This window comes from Heterodontus francisci, chromosome 3 (genome assembly GCF_036365525.1).
Source record: "Heterodontus francisci isolate sHetFra1 chromosome 3, sHetFra1.hap1, whole genome shotgun sequence".
Lineage (NCBI taxonomy): Eukaryota > Metazoa > Chordata > Chondrichthyes > Heterodontiformes > Heterodontidae > Heterodontus > Heterodontus francisci.
Genome location: NC_090373.1, coordinates 45,158,569 through 45,180,116, shown reverse-complemented (window position 1 = coordinate 45,180,116; position 21,548 = coordinate 45,158,569). Strand labels below are relative to the sequence as shown.

General features: G+C 42.9%; 1 protein-coding gene across 1 annotated transcript in view; it reads left to right on the top strand.

The window, feature by feature from the left end:
• Positions 1 to 21,548, top strand: part of myom2b (myomesin 2b) — a 121,647-nt gene that overhangs the window by 12,045 nt on the left and 88,054 nt on the right. Inside the window, exons 5-8 of the mRNA XM_068021681.1 lie at positions 2,983 to 3,075; positions 14,822 to 14,910; positions 15,019 to 15,069; positions 19,320 to 19,484. Coding sequence (XP_067877782.1) covers positions 2,983 to 3,075; positions 14,822 to 14,910; positions 15,019 to 15,069; positions 19,320 to 19,484 — 398 coding nt within the window. The remainder of the gene's footprint in view (positions 1 to 2,982; positions 3,076 to 14,821; positions 14,911 to 15,018; positions 15,070 to 19,319; positions 19,485 to 21,548) is intronic.

Sequence of the window (21,548 nt, the reverse complement as noted above, 5' to 3'; positions counted from 1 at the left end):
GCATAAGTGTGGTGGAACAGAGCCCTTGCCTGATGCTAGAGACACTGTCCCACATTCTGGACATGGGGTCAATTGTCTAGCTAGGATAGGCTGCCAGCACCTGCCAGGGTGCATCAGCAGTGTATCCCGACCAAAGCCAATTGGTCCTCTAAGGCAGAGCAGAGTCCTCAGGAGGTCCAAATGGACAAAGAAAACTTTAAAATAAATTCTTCAGCTCCCATTGAAGCTACACTGATGAGAGAAGGTAATCCCAGAGAGATTGATTACCTGACTGTAGTAAAACCTTGGGACTTTAAGATGACCCCATAGGGACTTGAGATGGATCTCCACTGGCCTGAGGTACACGGAGGCTTTTCAAGAGCATTTAGGAAAGAATTCCCCAGGGAAGGCTGGGAAATTTCCTAACATGCACATTGACATGGAGGGAGGGGAGGTGGGGGGTGGGGGGATGGTGCAGTGGGGGGCCGCGATGGAAGAATCGTGTCCATCCAGCTGCAGTTTTGTGAATCTTAGCAGAGCCAGGGTTGGTCTATTTTTGCCATCCCTAGCCCCAATCATAACTGAACCTTATGCCTTCTTTAGCTGTAGGTATTTCAGGGACATAATCTGGATTGATGCTTCATTGCAGTACAGAGGCAGTGCCACATTGTCAGAAGTGTTGTCTTTCAGATGAAACACCATTTCACAAGATCAGGGAGTTCACCTGCTGTCCAGATTAACATTCCTCCCTCAACCAACAACATAGATGAATTAATTGCTCTTTGTGGGATCTTGCTGTGTTCAGATTGAGTACTTACCTAACAATAGATGTAACTCACTGGTACCAGACCCACCGGCCATCCATGTCTCGCTTTAAAGACGTCTGCAAACGCGACATGAAATCCTGTGACATTGATCACAAGTCTTGGGAGTCAGTTGCCAGTGATCGCCAGAGCTGGCGGGCAACCATAAAGGCGGGGCTAAAGCATAGCGAGTCAAAAAGACTTAGCAGTTGGCAGGAAAAAAGACAGAAGCACAAGGAGAGAGCCAACTGTGGAACAGCCCCAACAACCAATTTTATCTGCAGCACCTGTGGAAGAGTCTGTCACTCTAGAATTGGCCTTTATAGCCACTCCAGGCGCTGCTTCACAAACCACTGATCACCTCCAGGCGCTTATCCATTGTCTCCCGAGACAAGGAGGCCAAAGAAGATGTAACTCATTAGTCCGGATTTTGGTCTTTGGTGTACTTTGAGCGGGAAGTGGGCAGAACAATTGCAATACCTTGTTTGGTGCGCTGCCCACACTTTCGTAGTGATGACTGGCAGCTCAGCTCATGTGACAGACTGGCAGTTACAGTACAAAAATGGAAATAATTATGCAAAGACAGCCCACCTTAATCTTGTGGAAGTCAGGGGAGCACCCTTGCTCGTATTGTCCCACAAAATAATTTTTGACTTGGTTTTTTGGGGCACCTGCTCTTATATTTTACTGAGTTGAGTGTCCTCAGTGCATTCTTCACCCAGTAAGCTTGAGTTAAAATAACAGCGGAGGAGGAACGTTGACCATCTTGATTTTGACTTCACAACTGCCCTATTTCTGCTGGGCGAAGGAAATATCTTATTGTACTTTTGGGAAACATCCCAAAGTACTTCACATGCAATTAATCATTTTGCAGAGTATCTACTGGAGGCAAAATAAACACACAGACTTTTTTAAAAAAAAGCTGCTCTCCTTGCAATTAATAGGCCTGCTTTTCATTTCAGAGCAAAGACTGCACCGTACATAAATTAAACATCAGTAAGTCTAATGTAATACAACTTTATACATGTACAATGTTATAAGACTGGTGCTTGATTCAGATTGAAGTAATAAGGTTTTGATTACCATGGATTTGGGAAATGGAAAGAAGTTGTGATTAAGAAGATAAATAAATGTTTCTTTGAGGCTGTCACGCATCCATCCATAAGATATTCAAGTCTGAGATAACTGATTTGAAATCTCAAGGTAATGTGACTTGCAATACTGCCAGTTAAAACTAGTCACACCAAGCTTGAAACAGAATGCCACTGATGCAAGCACATGCTTTTACATGTGAGGCCAAATATTATAAGAAGGGCAGGAAAAGGTCAACTTGCTGATAATGCTTGTAAACAATTAGTCTGACTGTTATCTGCAGTATGTCAAGAGGTAGCTAATTTTAAGATTTTAACTTTCCAAGATCAGGCTCTGTAATATAAATAATAAACACATTGATATATTTGTGACTTATGCAATATGTTTCAACAGAGCTTTCAGACACCTCAGTCCTTCCCTAAACCTCTCTGCCTCTGGCACCTCCTTGCTCACCCCGCAACCCCCTCCCCCCCCCCCCCCCCCCCCCGCCCTTCCTCCACCTCCTCCACCATTTCCCAATTTCTGCCTTCTGGCTCCATATCCATTTTCCATTTCCTTTATGTCTATTTTTGAAGTACCTTGGAGCATCTCTCATGTTAATTGTGGTCAGTGAGTGCATTTGTTGTTGGGTTTGTATGAAATTCCTGTTTGTTGTACGAATGAAAGTACAGAACCATTTAAAGTGGCAGACAACATAATTTTGTCTAATCTGAAATTACAGAGCAAAATTTCAACAACATGTGAAAACCTTAATCATTTACAACAATCCTTGTGCAAATGGTTCTTTAAATTTAATGAAAAAGAATATTACAATTAGTAAACTTAATTAAATTAATCTAAAAATAAAGACTTGCATATATAGTGCCTGTCACGACCTCAGGATGTTCCAAAGTGTTTTGCAGCCAACAAAGTACATTTTGAAGTGTAGTGACTGTTGTGATGTAGGAAATCGATAACCCCAATCATTGATTAATAAATGTGTTGGGTGGGGTCAACAATCTCATTGGGTCAAGCATCTCCTTGTACATACCTACTAAATAAATGAACAATTGTGTTAATCCCTTTCTCTGGAAATAATCCATCTGATTTATTTGTATTTTACTGGAAGGTATAAAGATGGTGTCTACATTGATCAAACAAGTGAACCAGCCAAGTACAGGATGGAAAGCTACTTTGGAGTTCACTCTTTGGAGATTAACAGGCGAGTTTACACAGCAATAAAAAGGAGGCTCAAGGGATCATAGTAATAAGTGATTTTTCTTGTTCTGTTTCAAAAGAATCATGGAAAGATATAACACAAAATTAGGCCATTCGGCCCATTGTGCTGTGTCAGCTCTTTGGCAGAGCTTTGAAAGTTACCATTGAATCTTTTTACACTGCCTTTTTGGGCAGTGCATTGCAGATCACAACAACTCAGTGCAAAAAAATAGTTTCCTCGTTTCGTCCCTGGTTCTTCTGCCAATCACCTTAAACTTGTGTCCTCTGGTTACTGACCTTTCTCCCATTGGAAATAGAGTAAATAAGGGGAAACTATCAAAACCATTCATGACCTTGATCAGATCTCCTCTTAACCTTCCCTGCTGTAAGGAGAACAACACCATTTTCTTCAGTCTGTCCACATAACTGAAGTCTGTCATCCCTGCAACGTTCTAATCTCTTCTGCACGCTGTCCAAGGCCTTGACATCCTTCCTAAAGTGTGGTTCCCAGAACTGAACACAATACTCCAGCTGAGGTCTAACCACTGTTTTATAAAGTTTTAGCATAACTTCCTTGCTTTTGTGCTCTATTCCCCTATTAATAAAGCCAAGGATCACATATACTTTTTTAACAGCCTTCTCAACTTGTCCTGACACCTTTAAGGATTTGTGTACATATGCCCTCTTTAAAATTGTACTATTTTGTTTATATTGCCTCTCCTCATTCTTCCTATCAAAATGTATCGGTTCACATTTCTCTGTGTTAATTTTCATCTACCATGTCTCTGCCCAATTCAATAGACTGTTATGTCCCCGTGAAGTCTGTTATTATCCTTCTCAGTGTTTACTACATTTCTGAATTTTGTGTCCTCTGCAAACTTTGAAATGATCCCCTATATACCTGAGTATGCATCAAAAAGAGCAGTGGTCTTGATACTGACCCCTGGGAACAGCACTGTATATCTCTGTCCAGTCAGAAAAGCAATTTTCACCATCAATCTCTGCTTTCTGTCCCTTAGCCAATGTCATAGCCATACTGCCAGTGTCCCTTTAATCCCATGGTCTTTAATTTTGCTAACAAGTCTAATATGTTGCATGGAATTTTATGCTAACCCCTCCACCATCCCACCTCTGCTGAAATTTAGTCTGGGGCAGGAAGGCCTGTGAACAGTCTTCCCACCCCACTGCCAATTGAGGCCTTTAACTGGGTAATTAACCCCCAATTAAGGGCCTCTTCCCACTACAGCCGCAATTACCCGTGAGGCGGGTGGCCCTGTCACTGCTTTGGAAGCATGGCACAAAACACCGTGCAGGCTGCTTCCCGGCTATGGGGGGGTTGGGTGGGGGGGGGGGGGGGTGGATGGCGGTGGTTGCTGTCCCTCATTCAAAGGCACTTAGTGCCTGAACGAGGGACCTGGCATCAGGAAGGAAGGGACCCGCTGAGGGCCACACCTCTGCCCTTGCTGCTGCAACTCTCCTTTCCCATGACTCCACCCCGTGAGACCGCTCCCTCCCTGACCTACCTGAGGCCTGGCTGCAATGCTGCTAAGCTTCCAGGATGGTCACCTCCAGCAGCAGTCACTGCCTTCATGATGGTGCTGCAGCTAACGGCCTCTGATTGGCCGGCAACTCTCCAAGAACTGGATTTCTGGCGATGGGGTCCTGAATCCTATGGAAGGCCCACCATTGTCCACTTAAGTGCCTGATTGGCACTAAATTTGGCGGGCCTTCTGGAAAAGAGGCAACATGGGGATCTCAGCATCGGTTTCTTCCGATGTCAAAACCCCACCACAAGAGAAAAATTCCCCCCATTATGTCTGTTACATTCTTCCCCATTTAAAGGCATTTATTTACCCCCCAAAAATTGTTTACTTGGTTTCATGTTTGATTTATCCAGTCATTTATCATAAACACTTTCTGTAATTCTCATTGTAAAGTCATGCCAAAAATGGATGATTCCAATGGCTTAGTGGGAAAAGTCACCACATGAAGTGTTGTTGAGGCATTCAGATCAAGGAGGTCCTATGCTTGATCATTATTTTTTGCCCAGTAAGCAGTTCTCAGTTCAGCAACAACAATTAGCCTCAGTACCCCTGGGCTAGAAAGGGAAAAAGTTATTCTGATCACCTCACTCTGGATTGCCAGTAACTGACTCCAGTTGAAAAATCTGTACTCACATTGTTGAGGACAGGATCGGGTTTGGCCTGCCACATTCCGATGGTTAAGTAGTCTGCTGACACTCAGAGCTGGACTTCCTTCAAGAATCTGCCTGTTTCTGGTTGGTTGCAGAAGGTTGCTCAGAGGAAAATGGGCAGGAAGGCTATCCGTCAAATCCCCACATTTTAAACTGGCCACCAACATTTCTTCTCCCTCCTCTCACACCACTGCATGTAAATGATGGTGAGTGAGTGGGGCTTGGGGCTATAGTTAACTTCCCTCCATTCCTGCCTCTATGCCAATGGAGGAGAAGGCCAGCAGGATGGAAGCAAAGGGGAAACTGTGACAATAGGAGGCAGGAGGACTAGTTGCATGATGAAGTATGGCTACTTCTCCCTCTTCCAACATATTCAAATACTGTTTGGTGGCTTTGGTTCATGCAGTCCCCTTTAAAATGTGCTGCTCTTTAATGTTCTTTCTTCTAGTGGGTGAGTCCAGAACAAAGGGGCACTGTTTTGAAATTAGGTGTCGCCCTTTTAGGACAGAGATGTGAAGAAATTTTTTCTCTCAGAGGGTTGTGCAACTTTGAAACTCTCTACCTCATAAGGTGGTGGAGGCGGGGTCATTGAATATTTTTAAGGTGGAGCTAGATAGATTCTTGTTAGGCAAGGGGGTAGGTGAGAGTGTGGAATTTGAAACACAAACAGATCAGCCATGATCTTATTGAATGGCATGGCAGGCTTGAGGGGCCGAATGGCCTACTTCTGCTCCTAATCCATATGCTCGTATGTATGCAGTACCACCACATGTCCATCCGTGACAGTGGCGGAGTCCCTCTGAAGAGTGAGACACTGCCGGGAGCTTACCCTGTGTACACAACTGATCCCCACCCAGAAAAGTGGGTTGGGGTTGCAGCAGAGTTGGACCAGTGAGATGAAGGCCTGCCCTGACCTGTTTCATGCTGAGATCCCCCCTTTCAATAAGATGACCTTCTTACTGCCAAGAGTCATATACGATGAATGACCTCTCAGAGGAGATGCTGGAGCTCAAAAGAATTGTAACCAGCATGATTCACTTCCCTCAGAAGAGGGTGGGAGAAAAGCTGGTGTGGGAGTTAGAAAGAGAAGAAAACAGAAAGTCTCTTGTCATGATGTGTTTTGTCTGGATTCCTGATCAATCAATGCTTTGCATTTCAGCTAGGAACCTTCTGGAACTAAAATGAAAATGCATGTTTTGCATCCGTGTGAATTACTGTTTAATTGGAGTATGCTTTAGTGTTCATGTGCCCACTAGGCACATACTAATTTATTTGATCTAATTTTGGGTATACATATTCTTCCTTTACTGCTGCTAATTCGTCTTTTTCTTTCTAACTCTCTTCAGTAACTAAAAAGAGATTTTGCTCTTTTTTTGGTACGATAAAAGTCAAATGCAAATGTTCCTTTATATTCTAATGGTGTATTGATTTGACGTCTGACGGATTTTTTTAATGATCTTTGGCTGTTACATTTAATTATCCAGCCAGAAAAGCAAAGGAAAGGGACACTGTTAATGACCATAACTGTGAATTTCTGAAGCTTTAACTTGTATCATTTCAAAGACTGTAAAGTCATGATCAGTTCAGGCTGACAGGAGGACAATAACTATCATTTTTTTAAAGTGTTTTTTTGACTGACAGCTGTGTGTCTCTGAAGTTTCGACACACTGTTCTCTTCCACCTGATATAGATGAATGAGGTAATCTGCTTTCTTCATTTGCTCCACAGCCCCAGTCAATCATAGCTGCCCTCACCAAAATGCTGAGCTGTCTGTGATTGGATCCCTGCTCCCTCATAGCAGATTAGATTCTTTTGGCTATCACCTTGTTACTAAGGCCATGTTAAGTCAGTGATTTGAAACCTTTCCAATTCTGTTATATCTATGCCTGTTTAATAGCTTTCAAAAATATCTGATATGCAAGATCTTAATAATTGCTTATGTAAAAATGAGTTTAGTGATTCTTTGATCTACCATATGCAGCACTAAAAGAAGAAAATATTTAATACTTGCATTACTTATATGGGCCAGAGTTAGCTGGAAAAATAACAGTAAGTTTAATGCACACACTATCATTCATGTGCAAATAACCCAGCAATTTGTGGCAAGGAAGAGATACTCCATCAATTGTGAATCACCACAAATTGCTGGCTGATTTACGTGGACAGAAACAGAAGTTCACCCTCAAATGTGAGTGTCCAGAAACTGCTGCTTTAGCACCATAAATACAAATTTAAACTCGCTGCAGAACATTAGGACTGATATTTCATAATGTCAGGACCCTTTAATGATGAGATAAAAAAAGTTTTGAGTTGAAGGGTGAAGAAAAATATTCAACTCATGGAACCTGCAAAGAGCTGCCCTGCTGCAGCGAAAACTGGGCCAATATTTTCATGTGGTATGATTTACTTAAAATGTTAAAGATTTATATTTGTTTTAAAAAAAATAAGGTTCACTTATAATGTTAAAGGGGGAGAAATGTCTAAGGGAAGTGTAATAGTTCAGGCTTAGTAACATTTTGTCCCCTTCCAACATTTACACCAGACTCCTTGTTAATAAATCACAGCTCTGTGATCTGGAAGTCTCCAGTTGAACAAAGATATTATTTTACAGTAAAAGTGTACACTGAAATTTACGTTGGATTTCCATATATCTTCTAAAACACAGTGGCGCAGTGGTTAGCACTGCAGCCTCACAGCTCCAGCGACCTGGGTTCAATTCTGGGTACTGCCTGTGTGGAGTTTGCAAGTTCTCCCTGTGTCTGCGTGGGTTTTCTCCGGGTGCTCTGGTTTCCTCCCACAAGCCAAAAGACTTGCAGGTTGGTAGGTAAATTGGCCATTATAAATTGCCCCCAGTATAGGTAGGTGATAGGGACAGGTGGGGATGTGGTAGGAATATGGGATTAGTGTAGGATTAGTATAAATGGGTGGTTGATGGTCGGCACAGACTCGGTGGGCCGAAGGGCCTGTTTCAGTGCTGTATCTCTAAAAAAAAACTTTGAACATGGAAATATCACACATCAGTCCAGCCTGTAACCTGTGAAATCATATATACAGAAGATTGAGAACTAGGCAACCCTATAAGCCAAGACAATATTGTCATATACACAGCGTCAAAAAATCTCTTAAAGAACTGTTTGGTTTAGCTTCTAGAATAGAAAAGGTCTTCCTTCGTTTAAGACACAAACAAAACAAAACTCTTCAGTAGTAATACCTATTGGTCCCTAGAGATCTGCCTTTGTAGTTATACTTGATGAATAATTTAGTAAGGTTTTGTGCTTGGTGTGAAGCCTCATTTGATGTGAGTGTGAATCGGAATTCGATCTATCACACTATAAGGATGAGGCTTTGAAAATATTCCTTGTAATGACAACTTTTGTTATGAACTTGTCTGTCTGGCCTACTGAGAATGAAAAATGAATTGCACAGCCTTGCTTTAAGGAAATATTCCCATTTGAAGCTAGGATGATAAAAACTATTTTAACACAAGGCAGAAATGCAGCTTCTTTTAATATTTCTCCACAGAAGATTACCTGCTGTAGACAGCTGAAGTGGACTATTTTAACACTTCAGTGAAACTAAACATGTACTTTCCGGTACTGAGGTGTTTTATGTTTATGCCAGATTGCTGGATATATTATGTATATCTGATTTATCTCAGAGCAATGCAGATATTGCACTTGTATTAAATCACCAACTGGTTTATTTATAGCATTTTAAAATATCTCAGCACTTACAAGATCTCAGTACAAACAATCACTGTTTATCCTGTAGAACATTCTAGTCCTGTTCTTTTAGTTTCAGTTTCAACTAGGCTTAAACTAGGCTCACACAGTGAATACTGATCAATGGACAGACTAATACAGTCAAACGCAGATAACTCAAACACTACAAGGTGCAACTTACAATCGAATTTTTAGAATGTAGACTGAGTTGGTGACACTTTGCAGTTTGTATATTAAGCACACTCTCTCTCAACCAAAAGAAAGCTCTATCTTAATTAGTCTTCGATCAAAAGATACTTCTTGTATGCTCATAAATGCACCATTTCTAGGCTTCCATTTTGATATTCAGAAAGGACAACCTTCCATCTTAATCAGCGTTATCATAACTTTGTGAAAACATGCAATTAAATGTGAGTTTCCAAGCTAAAAGTTCTATTCTTGCCTCAGTGGATAGGTACCTTTATTCAAGAAACTCACCTCATGTTTCTGACATATTAGAAGCACACCATTTTACATGTCCTATCCTTAACCTGATTACATCACTGATGAGGATGTGTCTGCCTCCTAAGACTGAGTAATTCATTATAATGGACTGACCAAATATGACTCCAGGCAAACCAACTACTGACTGGAAACACACATAATGATAAAATTAATACTACTTTTGAAGACTTTTTTAACAGAGCAGATCTTCTGATGCATCCAGAATCTTGTGTTGCAAAGGAATTCGGCCGCAGTGTATTCTGGGAAGAATGATAGAATCATGGACAGCTTTATATGAATTTTTGTGAATTGAAGTTCTATGGAAAATTATATATTAAGACAAGGCTGCAAGGATGTTATCCTGTCCAGAAAGCACAGTAGGAAGGAGTAGAGCTGCCAGAGTAAAAGGCAAGGCAGTAATCAATGTTCATCTAAAGGTGATAGGTAATATTCAGTAATTTATTAATCTCTGAAAATATTCTTACTTATCAACCAGTGCTCGTACCTACCATAAAAATATCATTATTACTGTCCTGAGCTGAGGAAGGGAGAGATTAGGCAGGTTCCTGCTTCTGGTCTGTGTCTAATAACTGACTGTGAAGTTCTGCTAATTTTGGGGGAGGTCAGATTCATAATTGAATTGTCCAAAGACACCCATTAAGAATCACCATTTGGGTTAGGCATCAGAGGGTCATTTGTGCTTTTAAACTGTAACCTGTCATATATCAGCAGAGGAGAAAATCAAAGTGGGAGATGGGGAGATGAGGAATAAGAATAAAGCAACCTGCCAATGATTGTCAGGAAATTGCAGGGAAAATAAAGGCAGGTTTAACGTGCACCCATTATTAGTGTGTAATAGTGTGTGGCGAGTTGTGAATCACCACAAATTGCTGGATGATTTGTGTTGGTCTGCTGTAAGCCTTGCAAAAACAGCAGCTCACCATCACTTTGAGTGTCAAGAAATTGCTGGATTTGCGGCGTAAATATGAATTAAACTCGCCACAGAAAGTTAGGGCTACTATTTCATGGTGTAAGGACCCTGTAAATGTGTGATTAATGGTTCTGACATGCAACTCAACCTCTCCAGTCTCTAGTTCAGGAAGGGAACAGTGAAACTGCACAGTCTCGTTCCTGCACCTAAGATGTACTTGCCATAGAGGGAGTGCGACGAAGGTTCACCAAACTAATTCCTGGGATGCAGGGATTGTCCTGTGTGGAAAGATTAAGTAGACTGGGCCTTTATTCTCTGGAGTTTAGAAGAATGAGAGTTGATCTCATTCAAACATACAAAATTCTTACAGGGCTCAACAGGGTAGATGCAGGAAGGATGTTTCCCCTGGCTGGCGATCTAGAACCAGGGACACAGTCTCAGAAAAAGAGGTAGGTCCTTTAGAACTGAGATGAGGAGGAATTTCTTCACTCAGAGGGTGGTGAATCTTTGGAATTCTCTGCCCCAGAGGGCGGTGGAGGCTCAAAAATTGATTATGTTCAAGACCAAGATCGATAGATTACCTATTAAAAATATCAAGGGATACAGGGATAGGTGCAGGAAAATGGTGTTGAAGTAGAAGATCAGCCATTGAATGGCAGAGCAGGCTTGAAGGGCTGAATGGCCTACTCCTGCTCCTATTTCTTATGTTCTTAAATTTTTCCACCAAGTCTTAAATTTTAAAATTATTTTCTTACTTTTCCTTTCTGTCTCCTCTCTCAATCTACTCTTTTTCATCTATTTATTTCTCTTTCTGTATCTAATTTTACTCTAATTCAACCTATTTCTTTCATTTGCTTTCATTTTTTTTTTATCCTTAAATCTCATTGATTAAGGAGATAGGCAATTGGCCCCAGATGCCCAGTTGTCCTCACCTCGCCATTACCAATTCGTACTTCCAATAAAATAGTTGGAGCTGAAGGATGAGGAAAGCAATCCACAGTGCAGGCTGTGAGATGCCCAATCCAGCAAATTCTGGACCGTAATGTAAATAACCCAACAGAACATTAGTCGGCAATGGCTCAGACTGCTGTTCCACTGCCTGGTGGTGAGCACTGGAATCAACACAGACACTTGACAGGCCAAGAAAGTAATTAATCATGAAGCCACACATGTTGAGTGACATGGATGTTTGACTACTGCACAGTAACATGATCCTAATCAGGTTACTAAGCAGTCGGATAAATCACTAGGGTTCTACCAATATGCCCTCATTGGAATCTTAAGCCTGGAACTGCACTGCTAATGCAACTGTATTTGTATGACGTAAAATTGCACAGCTCTTCTGATGGGCTCCCACTGTAACTTTTTGGACGAGGTCATTGATGTAAGGGGTGAGGGGCAAAGCTGGGAGGGATCTTCCTAGGTCAGGTGTTTCCCATTGCCTTGGCCATTAGCTGGGATTTTATAGCATTATCATAAATAAGTCTGATCTCACTCGGTATATGCCATCCCCACCCCTCAGCCCAATTCTCCTGCCATTTATAGGGCCTTTGACAGGCAGGTGACGCAGATGTGCCCACAAATCACCAAAGGCCCACTACTGAAGGCACGTCCCCTGAACAGGGGAACTTTGGTGCAGGCGGCGACACGCTGCTCAGACCCCTCCCCTCAAGGATTATCTGAACCAGTATCCATGTCAGTCTAAGCTGGGACTGCCTTCTAAATATATATTGCTTTTTAAAGCTTATTGGTGGTATATTTATGTTGGTTGCACTGTTATAGAGTACCGATTACTGTATTAGTGGCTTGTGCTTCATTACATGATGGCATGGAAAGTCTTTCTGTTGTGTAACAGCCCAAAATACAATTTCAGCCATTTGTTACATTCCATTTTTTCACCCTCCGATCAGTCTTCAGTTTTTATTGGAGACAGGATCATATGGCAGGATTTGGGGCTGAAATCCTCTTCTCCAAAAGCTACTTTAAATGATTATCACATTTCAGAATTTTCTGTTAAGTTATTCTGATACTGATTTTAAAGGGGCAATGAAAAAACATATCGATGGCAACGAGCTTCTCATCTGTGGAGGCAGAGGGCTGGAAAAGCCATGAAACATTTTTAATTGTGTTGAAGCCACACTCAACTGATGTCTTTTAAATAATCTGATGTGTTAGTAAACAAATAATGAGTTGTTCACTCAACACATGTTCATGCAGACGGTACTCCTTTAACACTTAACGTTTATTTAAACAAATCGCACTGCCTTTTTTGAAGGAATTCTGGGCAGTGACTTGACTTTGTTAGAAGTTGATAGCAGTGTCTGTCAGAATTATGTAAATATTTTTCTCCCGTCCGCTCCTGAAAACCCTGATTCTTCGTAGCTTATATTTCCGCGGGTCCCTTGACTGAGTGAATATTCCTCATGTATAAACTTAAACCTGAGTATCATTAGGCTTTTGATTGTAAGGGGAATTACAGTAGAGACTAATTCTGATACCCACGTACACTTACCTTATGGCAGAGCTCACTGTATAGCGACCAAGGAAGTGTGGGGGAGAAACTAGTCTGCTACTCCTGGGCCTGCTGCATGCCTCCCTTACCAGTGGGTCAGTTTGGCCGCAACTTCCAGGGCCCTGACTGTGCATTGGGATTGCCTGATTGAAGTCTGTGGCGTCCGCAGCGTTACTTATATATATGAGGTCCAATTTCCAGTAAGTCACAGGCCTCCTTCTTCGGTGGTGGGTTGCAAGTGCACCATCCACTTCATGTCGGTTTTCTGGCCAGAATAATTTCCCTAACCCCCATCCACCTCCTCCCCCCCCCGCCCCCCCACCATCTGATTATTCCCTCCTTTGTCCAGGTTTGCAGGAAACCATTGTAGCACATGCCATCCTGATTGAGATCAATTAACCTGAGCACAGTCCCAGGGTTCAAATCTGGTTTGTGTGGCTCAGTAATATATTTTTTAAAGATTGATGGCTGACAAATATCTATGGAACTTTGAGAGGCAGAATCAGAGCATTAAATGTAATTAGCCTGCAAGGTGGATAAAGAGGGAAGGGGTTAGTGCAAGTATTATTATCATTATCATTATCCTTAATACAGAATACACTAAACAGTTAAGGCATAAAAATGCTTTTAAAATTAAACTATTAAGTAAACTAGAAATACCATTGCAATAAGTGAATTGGCTTTGGGTCTTCAAGGGAGCAGCAGTTTGCTGGAGGTATTTCTCCCATCCTTCCTAAATAATGGAATGACATTGGTAATTTTCCAAACCAAGGGATAGTTCCCAGGGACTCCTGGCAAATATTGACCTACTTGTGAAGAATCCCTGCAAATGCAGACAGGCTTCTAGAAACTGCCTGTGGTAGGTTTACAAAGGCAGTTTTAACTATCTATAGGAAAACCATCTATCATTGCAGAAAATGTTTTAATCTATATACAGTAATGGAGATAATGCACTCCTAAATCAACAAATACAGAGAATTACAGAAACCCGATGACTGATGGGCAGAAATATCACAACCTTACTTACCCCCGAGGATCTCCTTGCAAGACCCCAGTTTGAAAACTGATAGTTTAAAGCAGCATTTCAGATGGAGAACTTGCACTGTTTCATGTAGCAGAATCTTGACGATGGAGTAGTCTGAACTGGCAAAAAAAAAAAGAAAAAGCAGCGAGGCTAAGGATGTTTTCCGATCTTAATGGGAAGGCCTTATTAAAATAAATGTATGCGGACTCCCACCTGATAACCAGCCAAATTGGCAGGCTAGAAGTTGTGGCAGGAGGGGACCAATGGGAATGGATCCTGAAAATTAGTGGAGGCTCTGGCCATGCTTGGTGGGGAGAGGGCGGTGGTCTGAGGGGTGGAAGGCATTCTGGCTGTGAGCGGGGGAAGCAGGTGAGCCCGGATCAAGGGAGGCCTAAGGCATCCTTGTGAGGCCTGGAGGCATCCTTCTGGACCAGAAGGAAACCTGAAAAAAAATGTAATATTTATTTTCTGGGCCTTTTCTGGCCCATGATCTGCTCCCAGCAGGTTTTATCCTGACGGTGGAGCCGACACTGCACCCCTTCACCCCTGCTCAGGCCTCTGTTTAAAATTACAAATCAAGTCCTGATCTGCATGTTTAATGTAGGACCTCGCTTTCTTCCTGTACATTTCCTGCTCACAAGCTCAAAGTAGCTGGTTAAGATCGGGATTCGGGACATGGGATAAGTGGAGTAAGTGAATCCCGTTATTTTAACTGACCCTCCCCCAGCTCGCTTTCTGCCAGGTGGGGTAGTTAAAATCAGGCCCTTTTTTTCTTGCATGCCTGTGCTCTTTTCCCCTGATTCTTTCAATAGAATAATTACTTTAAAGTTGAGGATGTCAAACTTGGTGTGATGATATTAAGGCGATCTTGTTTTTGTTTTCAGATGTACCACTAATGACACCGCTCAGTACACTGCCTTAGCTTTTAACATTCACGGAGAGGCAGAAAGCAGTGCCACTCTCATTGTCAAACGTGAGTTTCAGAGTAAACGTAGTTTGATCATTTCTCAATTCATCGGATACGTATTGTACAGGATGGGGCATGATTTAGCCAATTGTTTAAATTACCATCTCCTTTTAGGGTTCCGAGGGGATGAAGAGCCTTACCACTCTGTCTTGCTCCCTCTGAACTGTAAGTAAATACCAGCAAATGCAGTCCATTATACTATTGTGATTTAATATCATCATCTGTTCTTGCAATAATTACTCTCTTTGACAACTGCGTAGCATGAAATCCTTACTGCTATATTTTTTGGGCAGCTTGAATTTTATTTTCTTTTTCTCGCTTCTCTTCTTTCATCTCCTGAAGATGCTGATCTTTGTGAGGATATGATTCCATAGGAGCTAGTAGTCCTCCAATACTTGTTCAAATGCTCCTTCATCATGTAAGCCTCAATGGTGGAAAGACATTGGGCTGGATTTTGTGCTGGAGGCAGGGATCCCGGCACCGGGCTGAAAAGGCGATGGGAACCTCGTATCTGCCTTTTTGTTCCTCCCCCCCACCCCCCAGAAAATCCTCCAGTTTTGTCGATTCAAAATTTTAGGAGGCGGAATCCCCCTTTAAAGACTTTAAAGGGACGGGGATCCCGCCTCCAAGAGCTGTCGGCCAATTAGAGGGCTGGCAGCTCACCAGTATCAGCAGCGCCACCTGGAGCAGTGGCCACTGCCAGTACTGCAGAGGCCTCGGACCCAGGCCCAGCGGTGGAACTCCGGAACAGAGGTAGGTGAGGCGGGGTCGCCTGGGGCCAGTCCAGAAGGCGAGGTGGGGTGGGGGCTGTTCGTTCAGTCCAGGGGGAGAGGGGTCCCGGGGGGTAAAGTTGTTCCTGGTGCAGGTCCTCTGTGGGCCCCAAATTGCCCATGGAGGAAGGACCCCCATCCAAGCCCGCAGGGCGGGTGCCTCATTTTGCAAGGCATCCTCCCTGCACAGTGGAGGCCCCCCACGCCACTGGAAAATCCCTGAGAGGGCAGGAAGAGGCCCGTAATTGTCCTTTAATAGGCCACTTAAGGGCCTCAATTGGCCTGAAAGCGAGAAGGCAGTTGTCAGCCTATACCACCCCAGGGAACATTGCTGGGTTATGGGGCAGAGGATCCCCCACCACCCGTAGTGATACTCCGTGCACCCCCCACCCCTGCCTCCGATTCTGCCCTGGGGAGGCCCGTAAAGTCCCAGCCATTATATTTCAAAATGTAGTCTGTGTTCTCATTGGTAATATAAAGATCCAGAAGGATAAAGCAACATGTGAGTTTGATCCTATCCTCACCCAACATGGATAGAAATCAAGAGCGAGGGCCCTGCCCTAGAAACACTGAAGCTGACTGTTCAGTCCCTATCATTGGCGTAACTGAGATGAGCTACCTTAGCACAAACAGGGATGGAACCCAAGAACCTTCTGATCTACTGGCTCAGATTCATATGGCTGGTATGTCCATTCACTAATCTGTCGAAGTATGGCCTTTATCCCTGATTCTGAGCACATTAAATTTACTATGATTTCCTTTGGCCCCAGTTACTTGTTTGTGAAGCCGGTTTGGACTTACTACCATGGCTTGTCATTCTCTGTGAATGTCACTGGACTAGAGCCATGGATGAAGCACTGCACGCATAGAAAGGAAAAAAAAAATCCAATCTCAATCTGAAGGGAGGAAATAATTTAAGGAATAGTGACAACAAAACATGCACAGGAAATATGTCAGCATCTGAAAAAAGGCAAAGAAGGTCAACACATTGGATAAAGGCCCTGCAACGGAACTGGGAAAAGGAAGACAAGAGCATGTTTTTAGGATGGAGCAAAACAAAGAGGGGAAGGGTGAACAATAAGTAAATGGGCTCCTCTCTCCTCTTTGTTTTAGTCTGTTCTACAACTTCAACAACACTGAATTATCCTGATGACTGTCTCAGGCAGGGCCAACCCTTACTCTAACTAAAGAGCACGGACAGAAGTCAATGAATGATGGATTTTTGTTCTACTGCCCTCTCATGTCATTTTGTGAAACTATAGGATAAGCAAAACAAGGAAAAATAATTCTGTATAACATTGTAACCAGTAATGTTATGAATTTGGACTGAGGGTATGAGAATTACCATTTAAATATTTTGCTAGCATTTAGTAATATAAAGCTTGCAATCACAAAGAAATATGATTGCTTGATTTTCAATTTATTTCTGTTGCTTCACTTAAGAAATAAATGTTCCGACGTCAGCATTATGGAGGAAACTGGCTTAGAGGTACTCAGCCTGCTGGTTAAAAAAGACAGGTCAACTTCAAGAGAAATACAGTCATAAGCCTAGGCCACTTTCAGAATTGGGGAGTTTTAAAAGTGCATGTAAATTGAGCTCTCTCACACTTGGAGGCTGAAGAACCTTTAGTTTTGCAATTTGGTCCCAGGGAATGGGGTGGGATGCAACAACTTCCTCGTATCACCATCTTCTAATGGTTAAATCTTCCAGTGGTTTTCTAAAGGCTGTTGGAGGTTAACTGGGAACACATGGACTGTTTTTTCTGCTCATGTGCAGAGTCTCCTGTCCACATATGCAGTTTTCCCCACCACCAACCGAAGTAGAAAACAAACTTCTATTAAGGCTACACGAAGAGAGATTGTTGTTCGTGAATATATAATTGAAATGCAAAACTCCATTGCCAGACTATCTCGTCTCACTTACACTACAATGGTCATCGTTTGTCTGAATATTCCTCTCCCTTTTTTTTAAGTTTCCAAATACACCATTCTACTGGTTCTTCTTCCTCCCTGTGTTACAATTAAAGAGTAAATTCATCAGTCCTCTGCTCCTTGTCGGGAGATGTGCTTGGGTGAGGTTTGAGTTACGTCTAGGGCTTCAGCACTGTTGTACAAACATATAAAATTAACGAGCAGAAAAAGACTAGTTCGTACATCAAGCCGGCCCCATGCACCATGATGGCCAGAGCATCATGACTAAACACATCTCCCCTCCCTCTCACCCCTCGTGGGTAATCTCCTGGAAGAGACAAAAACAAAACAGGACCAATGAGGGATAAATACTCTGGTATATTCCACTCTGAGGCATTCAAAACCAGTCCAGGAGACACTTACCCTCTATATGATGCATTCTCTGCCCGTAACCCCAGCTCCTTTTTGAAGGCATGCAGAGAGTCTGTGTCCACCGCACCAGCTGAGAAAGTATTCCAGAGGCTCAGTATTCTCTGGGAAAAGAAGCAGTGTTTATTCTCTGAACCATGTACAAGGAGCATAATGGGCAATGTTACTTTCAAGAAACAATGCAGAAACTCCAACCCTATCTCATTATTTCCTAGGACCTCAAAATCTGTCCTTTGGGACCTCCGGTGAAATTTTATGCTCTCCCCTGCACCGGCTTTGGAGGTGGGGAGTTAATAAAATCAGGTGGTGTGGTGGCAGGGTAGATTCCCACCACCATCCTGCCTCTGCCAAAATTTAGTCCAAAATTAATGGCCTTCCCCCCCCCACCACCCCTCCCCCCGACCCCCGCCACCAACAATTGTGGTCCTTAACTGGGCAAATTAACCTCAGTTAAGGGCCTCATCCTGCTGCCACCGCAATTAGTTGTGTGGTGGGTGGCCCTGTCGCCGCTCCGGTTGGGGAGGGGGTGGGGGGCGGGGAATACCCTCGTTAAAAATCACTTCATGCCTGAATGAGGGACCTGGCATCAGGAAGAGGTGTCCCTCTGGGAGCCACCCTCCTGCCCTTTCTAGTGACCCTCTTACACTCCCCTCCCCACAACCCCCACCCCGCGAGACCCTCCCACTCTGACCTACCTGTGGCCTGGGTCGAGCACCACTCTGGGCCTCTGGTAGGTGCTCTTCCGGCAGCAGCCACCGCTTCCGCAGTGGCGCTTCTCAGTAGAAGAGCCGCTGGCCTCTGATTGGCTGGCAGCTCCCCAAGTGTGGGACTTGCAGCGACGGGGTCCTTGATTCTGTGGAAGACCTGCTGCTGTCCAGTTAAGTGCCTGATTGGCTCTAGATTCGGTGGGCCTTCCAGAGAAGAGGCGATGCGGGGTTCTTGGCATCACACCTTCCACATGTTGAGACCTCTGTCGCCAACATAAATTCCCAGCCCTCAAGTATGGCAATTTCTAATCCCTAGTTCTTGATTTATCCTATCTTCCGTCCTACATTTTCCAACTCTTGGCTATAGCCCTCAAGATAAATAATGTCACTCATACAAGAGAAAATGTTGGAGTTGCAGAATTATAAATATTTAACTTGGTTCTGATATAGAATTGTAATTCACAAAGAAAGGCTGTTGAATAAATACAGTTAGATAACACTGTATTGGATGAATATGATTTTTTTAATGAAAATCTCATTAGATGTGTATATGAAATGCTTCTGTGTACTGACATGTCTTGTGCATTTTTTCCCACAGTACCTCTGTTGTCACCTGCTATTTTCACACATATAGATATTGAATATAGTGAGAAATTTGGTGTGAGCTTTGGCACCGAGGGAGAGACAATGATATTGTCCTGCCGAATGATCCTTACACCAAACCTTGGCCGTCTCCAGCCAGATGCCGTGTGGTACAGAGATGGTTAGTAATTGTGTCCAAGTTTTCTCTCCGTTTTCACTTGCGAGATTGCACGGACTGTATTTGTGGAAGCATGCATCTGTTAAAGTAAGCTAGCGGTACCAAAGTAAAGGCTGGCCTCTTATCTCTGTGGTTGCGGATTCCTGTCCCTGCAGAGCTCTACATTCCAAGCTTCCTGCTTCTAGGTTTTCAGCCAGGTCAGAGCCAGCCTGCCGAAATTTAATGCCTTGTGTCACAAGGCTTTAATTACCTCTTTAGGGTTGGTGTCACCTCATTCGCAAATGCCAACTCTGTCTCCAGTGAAGTGAGTTTTATCAGTGGCTTATGGCAAAACCTAGTGTTCCCACACTCCCCGATCAGCAACATCCTTGATGCAAAATCACTTGAATGTGCGACCAGTGTGGATTCATGATCACGGGGAATGTGGGTCAGAGAATCAAAGTTATAATGTTATAGCCCCACCTCACACCTGCATTCCCTGTGAGTGTGGCTTCTCTGCTGGTGTGTGGGATCCCAGGGCAGAATTCCAGTTACTGTTTGATTGTCAGAGGTGCCTGCAATTCAGGCTGGAGGTTCAATCTGGTAATGGGGAAGCACAGGAGTTTTCTGAAATAATTTACCTTTAGAAATTCAAAATGTTTATAACACGTGACAGAATTGAAAGAAAATCTGAAGAAAATTTCTTTCTACTTTTTGATGTCAATATTTATCCTGCAACCAACAGAGATTAATTTGTCATTTATCACATTGGTGTTTGTGGGACCTCGCAGGGTGCAAATTAACTGCTGCATGTCCGACATTACAGCAGTGACCAGACTTCAAAAGTGTTCCATTGGCTTAAATCATTTTGGGACATTCTGCAGTTGTGAAACATGCTACATAAAGATAAGCTTTTTCTTTCTTGTATTGCAAATCATTTTTTTGCATGAAGTTGAAGCCTTTCACTGTTCTTACAAAAACAAAAGTGCTTCAGTAGTATGGTCATCATTGTAATCATAGAATCATAGAATGATACAGCACAGAAGGAGGCCATTCGGCCTATCGTACCTGTGCCAGCTCTTTGAATGAGCAATCCAATTAGTCACACTCCCCTGCTCTTTCCCCACAGTCCAGCAATATTTTTTCCTTTTCAAATATTTATCCAATTCCTTTAAAAGTTATTATTGAATCTGCTTCCACCTCCCTTTCAGGCAGTGCATTCCAGATCACTAAACTCGCCATGTACTTATTTTCCCTCATGTTGCCTCCGATTCTTTTGCCAATTACCTTCAATCTGTGTTTTCTGGTTACCAACCCTGCTACCACTGGGAACAGTTTTTCCTTATTCATTCTATCAAAGCACTTCAAGATTTTGAACTCATAGGAACATAGGAACAGGAGGTGGCCATTCTGCCACTCAATGAGATCGTGGCTGATCTATGACTTCACTCCATATATGATTCTTTGCCCCCTATCCCTTAATATGTTTGGCTAACAAGAATCTATCAGTCTCAGTTTTAAAACTAACAATTGATCTTGCATCAATTACCATTTGCGGAAGAGAGTTCCAACCTTTTACCACCCTTTGTGTGAAGAAATGTTTTCTAATTTCACTTGTGAAAGGTCTGGCTCTAATCTTTAAACTATGCTCCCTAGTCTTAGGTTCCTCAACTAGTGGAAATAGTTTCTCCAAATATACCTATCAGTTCCCCTAAATATCTTGACTACTTCAATCAAATCACCCTTTAACCTTCTAAATTTCAGAAAATACAACCCTAGTTTGTGTAATCTTGGATCGTAGCTTAACCCTTGGAGTCCAGGTGTCATTCCAGTAAATCTACACTGCCCTAGCTCCAAGGCCAGTATATCCTTTTTAAGGTGTGGTGCCCAGAATTGCTCACAGTACTCCAGGTGTGGTCTAACCAGAGCTTCCTATTGCTGAAGCATGACTTCTACCCCCTTGTATTCTAGTCCTCTAGATATAAAGGCCAGAATTCCATTAGATTTTTTGATTATTTTCTGTACTTGTTCATGGAATTTTAATGAGCTGTGTACCTGGACTTCCAAATCTCTTCGGACTTCCACTGT